The sequence below is a fragment of the Tarenaya hassleriana genome, unplaced genomic scaffold (genome assembly GCF_000463585.1).
Source record: "Tarenaya hassleriana unplaced genomic scaffold, ASM46358v1 Cleome8, whole genome shotgun sequence".
In the NCBI taxonomy this organism is placed as follows: domain Eukaryota; kingdom Viridiplantae; phylum Streptophyta; class Magnoliopsida; order Brassicales; family Cleomaceae; genus Tarenaya; species Tarenaya hassleriana.
This window is the reverse complement of record NW_010970490.1, coordinates 502,972-514,477: the sequence shown is the minus strand read 5'-3', so window position 1 is coordinate 514,477 and position 11,506 is coordinate 502,972. Positions and strand designations below refer to the sequence as shown.

At 37.4% G+C, this 11,506-nt stretch overlaps 3 protein-coding genes across 5 annotated transcripts; 1 reads left to right on the top strand and 2 right to left on the bottom strand.

Annotated features, from left to right (window-relative positions):
* Positions 1-1,057, bottom strand: LOC104802087 (cytochrome B5-like). 2 transcript variants are annotated; one of them, XM_010525527.1, is made up of 4 exons: positions 985-1,057; positions 788-877; positions 607-673; positions 1-486 (listed from the first exon to the last, which is right to left on the bottom strand). In XM_010525527.1, the coding sequence occupies exons 2-4, from the start codon at positions 863-865 to the stop codon at positions 215-217; spliced, it is 417 nt and encodes a 138-aa protein (XP_010523829.1). In that variant the 5' UTR covers positions 866-877; positions 985-1,057; the 3' UTR covers positions 1-214. The 2 variants fall into 2 exon arrangements, with proteins under 2 accessions (XP_010523829.1, XP_010523828.1); XM_010525526.1 differs by lacking the exon at positions 985-1,057 and having other exon boundaries at positions 788-978.
* A 1,033-nt stretch (positions 1,058-2,090) lies between these two features.
* Positions 2,091-4,369, bottom strand: LOC104802086. 2 transcript variants are annotated; one of them, XM_010525523.1, is made up of 5 exons: positions 4,309-4,369; positions 4,153-4,198; positions 3,165-3,811; positions 2,755-2,887; positions 2,091-2,329 (listed from the first exon to the last, which is right to left on the bottom strand). In XM_010525523.1, exons 1-5 carry the CDS (start codon positions 4,312-4,314, stop codon positions 2,316-2,318), a joined length of 846 nt encoding a protein of 281 aa, XP_010523825.1. In that variant the 5' UTR covers positions 4,315-4,369; the 3' UTR covers positions 2,091-2,315. The 2 variants fall into 2 exon arrangements, with proteins under 2 accessions (XP_010523825.1, XP_010523827.1); XM_010525525.1 differs by having other exon boundaries at positions 3,165-3,805.
* Positions 4,370-6,892: 2,523 nt separating this feature from the next.
* Positions 6,893-9,392, top strand: LOC104802085 (serine/arginine-rich splicing factor RS31-like). Its single transcript, XM_010525522.1, has 6 exons — positions 6,893-7,002; positions 7,125-7,249; positions 8,184-8,296; positions 8,374-8,600; positions 8,710-8,997; positions 9,106-9,392. The coding sequence occupies exons 2-6, from the start codon at positions 7,144-7,146 to the stop codon at positions 9,134-9,136; spliced, it is 765 nt and encodes a 254-aa protein (XP_010523824.1). The 5' UTR covers positions 6,893-7,002; positions 7,125-7,143; the 3' UTR covers positions 9,137-9,392.
* Positions 9,393-11,506: the final 2,114 nt, after the last annotated feature.

The window sequence follows — 11,506 nt, the reverse complement described above, 5'->3', positions numbered from 1 at the left end:
TCATTCAAAGCCCAACAACGATATCGGACTTGGTTTTAACTTTTCACACTTCAATCACATAATAACACAACGTTTCGTTTCAATTGTATGCTATAACAACAGCAGCCGAAAACAAGGTCTTGACGGTCCATTATTACAAACACAATCCATATACGTAACATTACGCAGACACCGAATATAATATAATGAAACAAGAGTATCGTAATCCTTTCCGTCATTTGGTGTAGAATCTGAAAACGAGGGCGGCTCCGAGGATGAGGAGAGGGACCAAGAACTGAAACATCTTGTGGGACCCGGAGGCTTTAGCTGACGCGGCATTGACGGTGGCCGTTGACTGAGCAGTCTTCGACTCCTTCCATGGAGGGACGTACTTCTTGGTCGCGGGGACAGTCTGTCTGTCGACGTCACCTATGTAAAACCTCTTCATCATCCCCTTCGCCTCCTCACTGTGGCTCACGTCATCAAAATCATCCGACGCATCCTTCCCTTTTATACATTCAGAAAAAACGATATATATAATATGTGTGTGTGTATATGTATATATAGATAGAGGATTAGAAAGGGATGGATGTTAAATTGGGGAGTACAAGGAGAAAAGGGCGATACCAGTTACGGACAGCAAAAGATTGTCGCCGCCGGGGTGTTCATCCATGAAGCTGCTGACGTCATAAACCTGCGAATGTATTTTCGTGTCTATATAAACCATGGCACTGATCATTCATATATATATAGTGAGTGTGTGTGTGTGTGTGTATATGTATGTATATATATACGCACACAAACAGACCTTTCCATGGATGAGAATCCAGCAGTTGTTCCTGCACTTGTGCTTCGCAAGTTCTTGGAAGGAAATGACTTTCGCCATCTCTCTTTGCTTCTGCAGAAACCCAACCAGAAACAGATGATTTTTTACCGATACGGATAAGAGAAAACCAAAATTGCATACGGAGAGAGAAATAAAGACAAGAGTTTGCTCTTAATTACACCGATGTAATAAGAACTGTATGAACTGCCGCCTCTTTATAATATTTTTATTTCTGGTTGAACAGATTTTCGGTTTTTTTATTTTATTTTATAGAAATAATACATGGCCTATATTTTTCCCGACAACGACGGCTATTCCTGGTTCCGAAGAGACGATCTGGTAAATTTACAAAAATGTTTGAGTAACTTAAGAGTTAATTAATGATCTTCTTCCGTATATATTTCAACGTTCCAAAAGATTCAAATTCCCAATCAGAAACGTCGAATACACAGTCCATTACTGGTTTTGCCTTACCTTATAGGTTTCACTGAAATTTTTATAGGAATACGAAATATTGACAAGAACTGTGGAATATACAGACTTTGTTCTTAAGTCTACTAGTAAATCCAGAGGAATAAGAGACCATAAGATACTATAATATATGAGTAAATTGTCAACTTGCTAATATTAAAAAGTTACTGCTGGTAATTACGTGTATGAATCAAATTGAATAATGAGTGGAGGGTAAAATTGTACCTACCCAGAGTGACAAACGTGAAGAACATGGCCCCTCAAAGCAACATGTGGTAGCTGAGTTGGTGCAGCTCTTCCCACATTCTCTCTCTCTCTCTCTCTCTCTCTCTCTCTAGGCCTTCACAGAATCACAGTATTAAGCCCATCATCAGGATCTTCAGTCTTTTTTACCCTGAATATAACATATTAGGCCCAAAAACTGTTTGCGATTGAGCCCAATTACGACCCAATATGAATCCTGTCACTAGGCCCACTAAAGCCCGTTTGTTGTGTCGGTCGTTGTTGGACTTGAAAAACGAGGGGTGAAATTGGAATCTTAATTAAGCACAACAATAATAAAACATTCTGAATTTTGAATTTTAAACTTTGACCTATCTAATCAAACACGTAAAATAGTTATTAGTATCGTCGTGATTTTTCTTTTTTTGTTTGACGCTATTCATTAGCTATATATACTTCAAACCCATTTATTTATTTTTTTTTGTCGCCGTTTTGAAAAGTTTATTTTATTTATATACGTCTGCAATCAAATAATGTATACTGTAAAGGAAAGAATGGAACCAATGATTACATGCGGATTATAATGCAAATAAATAGAAATATAAGCATATATAAAACCAAGAAACAATAACAACTTAGGGTTTAGGGTTTAAACATGAGGGGGGAGCACACCTTGTAGAGTACATACATCAAAACCACAATACACAAATCTTAATGAAATCGAGCATATATATACTCTATCAAATTAAATCAAAAGGCAACATACATATATATAAACTAAGGAGAAGAAAAATCACGAACATATAGCAACGAGACCTTAAACCACAGGACCTGCAGAAATTTATTTTGGAAATATAAGTTAATTAATTAGTGAACAAACATATAAAACAGACCAATAATTGAATAGCGTAATGAAGATGGAACATTTCACTTTATTAGAAAAAAAAGGAGATTTTAGGGACCACATATTACCTTTATAAAACAATTTCTTAAAGTGAAATTAGATGAGATTGGTGGGATAACTGATGATTTGTGAAATTTTAAATCGATAGATTAAACTAAAATTTCGATTGGCACATGCATATATAAGTGTTTCCGTTCATATGTGTTGTAACTATACACAACAATGTGTACGTGCATGTATCACATATATACGTATATGTATACCAATACAGGTTTGCGTGTATAGTGCATACATATACATATATATGTGTGTGTGTGCGTGTATGAAAAGGGAAATATATAAACGCACGAACCTGGAATATTAAGAAGATGGATTGATTCAGCAGCTTCAATTTTCTTGATTGGTTTGTTCAGTCCGTCCGATTTACAAGTCTTTCCCACGTCAACGTCCGGATGGATCTTCCTCTTCAACATCCTCTTCATCATCTGCAATTTCACCGAAGCCATAGCACATCAAAACCAATATATATATAAACATATCATATTTATAAACATATCATATGTATGTATATATATACGACAACAGATAACACATGTTGAGGAATAAAGCTCATAACACAATATACGCTACGGAGTACACATCATGAGGCAACAAGAAACATGGAATTAACGTGCGATGTGACGTCGTTCCGTTCAAGTTCATGCATCATTGATATATACACACACACACACACAAATGAGGTTATATATAATCGGATGTTACCTGGTGCAGTTTCTTGATGGGACGCGAGTCGTGATCTTTGGCCCGTGACGCGATCTTCTTGGCGAACGAGAGGCGACTTAGTTTCGAACCATCGAGCTTATATTTGCCGTAACTCGATTCAATCTCAAGAGGGTTCAAGCATTTCTTGAAATGCGTGTCTCCGTCCTCCATGAACAGCTCGGCCAAGGTCGTTCTCCTCTTCCTTCCACGGAAGTCAACATCTGCGCCGGGAGTAAAGTCAACGCAATCGACGGCTCTCATCAATTCAGAGCCCACGATCCCGAACCCTAGGTCATCCCCATTGTCGTGCGATCCGTCCGTGGTGGAAATCAATGGATCTAACTCTTCATCTTTGTAGACGATCACAGAGTTCTTGGTGAACTCATCGTCATCAAGATCCATGCTTCCGTCATCATCATCATCATCATCTCCGACGTCTTCTCCTTCTTCATTTTCTGAGGAATCGTATTTTTCTTTGTCGTCGGAGTATTTCAGGGTGTCGAAGCCGAATGTGCCGATGGTGAGAACTCCATCGACCCAATTCTCAAGAACTTCGACCAAGCCGACCTGGTCGAGTATAGCTTTTGTGTTCTTGTCAATCTCACTCGGCTCATTCTTCTTGACGGTTTTCACCACGCCATCTGTAGCTTGTTACAAAAATTACCGTTTCCAAATATATTAAAAAGCCGCGTGTATATATATATATAGGTTGATTTATGTTTCGAGAATGCCGAAAAGTACGAGATGTAAGGGTGGATATGTTGATTTATGTTTTCTTTAGGAATATCGTTAAAGAGTATAAAATAATTACATTACCGAACCGCATGATACTACTATAACAAGTAAGCGAAAAATGAGGCCACGCATGATATATATATATTCACTATAAGAAAATAAATAATCATTATAGTTATTGGATCTTATTGGTTTCCTCTGCCAAAAACATAATGGAAAGACGCATAACATTTAAATGGAAAATAAAACTAACCTTTGATGACATTTTGGTGCAGTTTCCTCTGCACCCAGTTGAAGATCTACAAACAAATACACGAACGAATTAAAAAAAGAGAGAGAATTCAGAAGTAGAAAAAAAAATAATAATATGAAATATGGGTAAATTAATGAAACAAAAAAAAAACTGTACCTTCATTGTTTTCTTTCTTCTTATCAGTAGAAGAGGAAAGCCACTAGCGAGCAACCAATAGTCTGTGACACCAAAGAATAAATCAATTAGAGGAGGAGGGGAAGGAAGGAAGAGGAGGGATGAGGACGCTCCAGATGACGCCACGTGTCCAAAGCTGAATAGTGGGTCCCATTAGCCAGTCGGTGGGAGCCACCTGTGAAAATGTTGGGTATATCTGGCATGTTCGATTCCGCCGATATTCTTGCATTTTCAATGTCTCTCGATTTTACACCCAAACCATTTTTATTTTTTATTTTTTTTAAAGTTTTTTTGACCCAATTATTAATCCCCTCTTATTTTCCTCTTTGGCATGTTGCCATGTTTCCATTGTTTCTAGGCTCTGTTGCTGTATTATCTGATTTGTCGTCAACATACGAATTCTTGGTCGGATCTTCATCAAATTATATTTAAATTACCAAATATTATATTTATATATATCGAATGCAACAAATTAATGTCATGGTCAGCAGAAAATTTAAGCAACCATCACTTCCACACCCAAAATCATGAATTCCATTATTTCTATATATAATTTATATTTTGGGGGGAAATAACTCGCGATTTAACGTCTTTTTTTTTTTTGGTTATCAACTTTGGATAACTCATAAAATGATGGCGAAGTATTTTCTCTTACCGCAACCCAAGAAGGTGAAAATTTATTTATCGTCTCGTATTAAATTTAACCTAACAATTCATACCAACAAAAAAAAACTTTAACCTAAGAAACAAACGATGCGATATAATTGGGTTTTGTTTCGTTAACGAAATATTATCGTGTACGTGATGGTATACATCGAGCAAACATGAATTTGGCCTCTATGATTGTGACCAAACAGGTTCGGTTAGTCGATATTAGTCACAGTGCGAATGAATTTATATTATATGCTTGAGGCTGCTATGTAAACCAGGAATTCCATTTCTCATAAAACTTATCTCTTTCTTTCTTTCACATCGAAACAACACATAATTCGTATAATTATCCATTCGATATAAGAAAAAAATTTAAATAAATTTTGATTACGTAGAAACGGGATAAAACTTTCTTTTGCAACCATTGTAACGCAGAGATTGTGTTTCCACGTGAAAACGATGTATATATATAATTGAGGGAAGAGGCGTCGTCGGATACTTATCACATCTTATAACAATTAATGGATGATGAAAGCCATGCACATGCATGCAAGCACCAAAGCTTTTTTGACGAGCATACGTTACCCCACCTTTTCACAATTATATCGGTTATACACACACACACACACACTCTTCTTCTTCTTCTCTTTGTCCTTTTATATCTTGTTACCATTTGTTTGTTCTCATTTGCCTCTTCCCATAAATAAGTGGATCCTAATAACAGTAGCTTTCTCTCATTTCTCTTGGAAGAGATATAACGTATGTTTTGGTTGAAATTTTCATTTATGTTTGATAATTTTCGTGAATGGATAGATGCCCGGTGGCAAAATCTGACAACAAGTGACCGAGTAAACCACATCCATGACCCCTGCTGCCAACAATTCTGTGTCCGGTTATCCCAAGTGAAAGTGTTTATTATTCTTTACAAGAGCTATAATCTAAAATACATACATGCAGAATGTTACTGTGGATATATATATATATATATATGTGTGTGTGTATCCATATACATGTTCTTCTTTTCTTAGAGAAAATGTCATTCGGTGTGGCGATGATGTCGTAATTATTAGAGAAATAAATATAGGGTTCAAAAGTTAATTGGGTTAGTGGGCCGTGATATTCGTGATATGTCCCGGAATTAAATTCCACTTTTAAAATTTATTGGGTGTGATACAACGAACACGCATAAATGACACGAATTAAATGAATCCCATTTGGAAGTTATTATTCAAAGCGTACGACATAGGTAGGAAGGCGACAAATAGTTATATATATATATATATATATATATCCTACATTTATTTTTTTTAAGAAAATTTTTATGTAAACTGTTTTGGGTCATAACTTGAACATGGGCCGAGAAATAATGTTGGACATTCCATGGGCCCATATTCTGTATTTTTTTATGATTCATTTTTTTTAAAGCTATCGCCACCATCTCTATAAACATCTTTGTTTTCATATAACAATAAACTAATAAAGGATTTAACGGTTTGGAAAGTGGATGATGATGATCCAATGGACCACCATTCTCCGTTATATTTATACGTGAATGAGAATTCCAATTCCTATAGTATAGTATCATGATCTTAATTATTATTATTATCATCATCATCATTATCATTTCCATTGATTAATGACAAATCGGATGTCTTATCACTCACATCATCATCAGAGTGACAGTCGAGCGAGGTGGCAGTCATAGTCATATATAGGTTACCACCCGGGTACATATTACGAAATACCCAAAAGGCCCTCTTCATTTGATAAATGTATGAATGTCAAGGCCCAATACAAGAAAAAAGCCCATCTATTTTTTGACCCATAAATTATGGTATAGTATTCCTGAATTGCCCCTGATGATCGGACGGTCGTCGAGACAGCGTCAATGACACGCTTCTCTTCTCTCGTTTTTCTATAAATTGGGGTGAAAAAGAAATTCCCCAAGCGGTTCCCGCATTCTCCGGCGAGCATCGTCTAGGGTTTCTTTATCGTCGTCTCCGTGAGTCTAAAACTGCGTTCAAGGTGAATTTTCCATCTCTGTCGCGCTCAATCCAAGTCTTTTCTAATCTTTGCGATAATTTCTCTCTTCGCGATCGATGTTTTGATTTTCGTTAATTTTTTCCTTGGCGCTCTGTCGTTATCAGTTCTCAAAGTTCTGTAAGAATGAGACCGGTGTTCGTCGGGAACTTCGAATATGATACTCGCCAGTCGGAGCTCGAGCGATTGTTCAGCAAGTATGGGAGAGTGGAGCGAGTGGACATGAAATCTGGTAAGTATAGGTTTTGTCACTCGAGTGTTTCTGGTATCTTCTTTTAGAGATATTGCCTGGTAGTACGAGAAATTTAGGCATGCATTAAGAAACTTATATAGGTTTACGTTGGGACAGTCTGTTGGGTGTAAATTTTTTACCTATGTTGCAATTCGAAGATTGATTTGCTAATCTGTGGTCTAGGTTTGGCCATTCTTAGTTGTTTCCATAACTTAACAGTGAAAACGTTAACCACGATGTCTGGTGTTTATGTCACCGAAGTATAATTTGTTTCCGAATTCATTAGTTTCAATTACATTAGACGTAAAGAGCGGTACTTTAGGGCTTTATGCAAAAGAGGATACCCGTATTAAGAGTTTATTTGATCGCAGGAACCTTCTACAAAAAAAGGAACTTGAGTTTCTTTTCCTGACTTTTGCTATATCTCTGCCCTTTCCTCACTCTACATCTGTCATCCATTTCACTGCCTGCCATTTCAAAAGTATGGTATCGGCGGGGAGCGACAAAATTAGTCATGTTGTGCCTACCGTCTTCGCTGATACTAGGGAAACCTTGGCATTTGTCGTGTATACAACCATCACTGATCAGATGGGGTTCTAGTTGAATCCATTATGCCATGCCTTGTTTCATCATGCCTTCCATATCTGAACTCCTGCTCTCAGAATGGTGAAGCATGCCTAGCAAACACTCAGAATTCAAAACTTGGATTTTTTACCTTTCATATGCTACCATCTTGATTTTCTACACCATGGAACGCCTCTACGTCTTTAGTTCACCAGCCTTCACATATATGCAGGTGTTGTATATCTATTCAGTTTTTTCCTAGGGAAAGCGAGATTCCATTTATTGGCTAATCTGTTGCACTGCAGGTTTTATTCACCGATGTAGATCATTTTTTGCGCTTCTGTATTTATCGTGTATTATTGTTTTGCAGGATATGCTTTTGTCTATTTTGAGGATGAACGTGATGCTGAAGATGCCATTCGTGGGCTTGACAATACCCCTTTTGGATACGAGAGGCGTAGGTTATCTGTCGAATGGGCCAAGGTATCTGTTTCTTAAATTTCTTGAATCTTCTGTATTAGTTATGATAGGAAAAGTTATAAGTTTCTTCTGGCTATCAGGGTGAACGTGGTAAGCCTCGTGATGGGAGGTCAGCTGTAAACCAGAGGCCTACTAAGACACTGTTTGTCATCAACTTTGATCCCGTTCACACGAGAGAACGTGACATTGAGAGGCACTTTGAGCCGCATGGTAAAGTTCTGAATGTCCGTATCAGACGCAATTTTGCATTTATTCAGTTTGCAACACAGGAGGATGCTACCAAGGCCCTCGAATGCACACAGAGGAGGTAACTCGGCTTCTTGGAGCTTGTTTTTACTATCCGAAAGGCAACACATCGTGCGAAAGATAGTGTGCTCAACTAACCTGTCTTACCTGTTTGTGTCATATCTTGGAAGCAAAATACTGGACAGGGTTGTATCGGTGGAGTATGCGTTACGGGATGATGACGAGAGAGATGAAAGATATGGAGGGAGTCCGAGTAGGGGGGCTGGATACGGGAGGTCACCTAGCCCGGTGTACAGGAGGCGGCCAAGCCCTGATTACGGCCGTCCACGCAGTCCAGAATACGACAGGTACAAGGGTCCAACGGGAGGTGTTGAAAGACGTAGGAGTCCAGATTACGGACGGAGGAGTCCGGATTATGGTAGGGCCAGGAGCCCCCCAGGTTATGACCGATACCGCAGGTAGGATGAAATGGAAACAATTTTGCCTGAATGGATTTGATTGAGTTTTGTTTCACGATGTTTTTTGTGTGTGTGTGTGTGTGTGCTGTGTATGTAATAAATAAACAGCCGGTCGCCTGTTCAAAGAACGAGAGCATGAACACGACGATGGATGGCAGAAGGGAGGGCATGCTTCTCTGAAGGAAATGGTGGGGTTTTTTTTTTAAAGTGTTAACGGTGTAAGAATATTGGGTTTCGTCTAACCGTTGTTTGTTCTGGGTTGAACATACGACCTTTTTTTTTTTTTTTTTAAAAAACCCCCTTTGCATAGCAGGCAACATGTGTAGGAGATGTACTTATGGTTTGTCTTGTGTGACGAATGTGATCTTATCTCCATGCTCTCGTGTACACGCGCCCCTCTCTCTCTTTCTTGATTGTGTTGTTGAATTCTTTGCGATTTTTTCTCTACGGTAATTTTCTAGATAACTTTATATACACACACACGTACGTAGTATATGTGTACTCAGGTGGAGGTGGTGATAAAAGAGTTTTTTTTGGATGAAAATGAAAATGGTTGTGATAAAAGTTACTCGAAGAGTACAAAAAATTAAAGCCCCGTAACGTTTAAAATCGATGTTGATGCTCTCCCTCGTTCGTTATATTTGCGGTCTTTTTTAGATGGTGGCTTTCTCTGTAAAATTCAAATATAAATGTTGGATGGTCCTCTCTCATATTGATATATATATATATATATATATATGATGAAATCTTTCCGTGACAGATTCTCTGCTTCACTTTTAATTTCTTTGGCTATGTATAACTGTAAGAAATATCACAGCTTTTCCCCACTAGTTGACTCTTTCCACTGCGTCCTGTATGTGTGTGTGTGTATATATATGTATATAAAGCGACCATGCGTATTTAGCGTAGATTCTTTATACACTGCAAGAATATCGCGGGGTTTGCTTTGTTTCTTTTTCTTTTTAATATCCCTTGGTCTGCTCCCCCCTTTCAAGTTTCAATTCCTCTCTCTATCTATATATATATAGTATATACATAATTCTAGTAATAAAGTCCAAAAAAAATACAACAAATCATCATATGTTAAGGGACAGAAATAATGTTTGGTTCGGAGGCACAATAAAAGGCATCTTGTTCCGCATTTCAAGCCGTTAACTGATCATCATATGCCACGAATGTCTCCTTTTGTCTTTGTTAATCATTTCGCTCGTTCGTCTGTGATAATTACGTACCGAAACTTCCTTCTTTTAATTTGATTTTATAAGAATCTTTCAACTTGTACATGTTGTTCGTCTCGCGTTTTCCACATGCAATTCCGCAGATCTCTGATGATATTTATATTCCGGGTATTTGATAGACGATTACACATTACGACGGTCGACGAGATTAGGTATGGCCCCGTACGGCTCAAGTCTTGGTGAAGGGAGATAAAAAAATGTCAAGTAGAATGATGATATTTCAAGGAAACCCATGCGGTCGCCCCCGAATCCCACTAAGTTTGCTTAAATAATAATATCAACCATAATAATAATAATTAACTTTTTTTTCCGGTGTAATTATGTATAATTACGAACGGCTTTTAGTTGGGGCAGGTAAACTTTTGTCTTCTTCAAAACCCTTTGATTTACTTAAACCACATAACAAGTCGCCTTCTTTGTCTTTCTCTAGTTCTGTGTTTATTCTATTTTATTTTTTGGAATCGAGAAGATTCAAATCACGACGACCGATTCTCCTTTAATCCATCTCTTATTTCATTGAAACGGATTCTTCTTTAATCTTAAGGTTTATCAAAACAAATGATTTGAAAGGAAAATGAACATCATATATAACATATTGGCTTATATATTGCATTAATATATACGAAAGGTATTTCGGAAAAATAAAAAAGAAAAGTCATATATGAACGGAGAGGTCGAGTGAAAAGATTTAATGGTAGATAATGATCACGCTAGGGCACAAGTCAAAAGATAAAAATACATTAAGCAACAAAAGCTGCCTCCGGTAACTATTACTTCCCCGAATGCTCGTGGCGCTGCATGCCTGTTGGAATAAAAGATGAAAACTCACATCACTTGCCTCATGCGATGCGTTGGGATTTGATAATCATTACCATATGTGGCAAATTTTGGTAAAATATATATATAATGAATATAATATTATTGCAAAAAGAAACTTATGCATTTCATATAAACGTCAGAGCATCTCGTGCGGGGCTCAAATTCCTCCCTCGTAATCTGTATTCTCATAAGTGAAACCAGAATATACGAAATTTTTTATAATATGAATACATTATGCAAACATATATATATGGATAGAAGAATTCATGAATACATATCATGTTCCCAAAGCCTCGTATTCACGTATTCTTCTACCCTCGAATTCCCCAACACACCAAAAAAAAAAAATACTAAGCAACCCAAATAATCATGAAACCCAATTATAAAAGTGTAAAAAAATCGATTACCCCCCAACCCCCCCCCAAAAAAAAAAGGAAAAAAAAAAAAGAAGA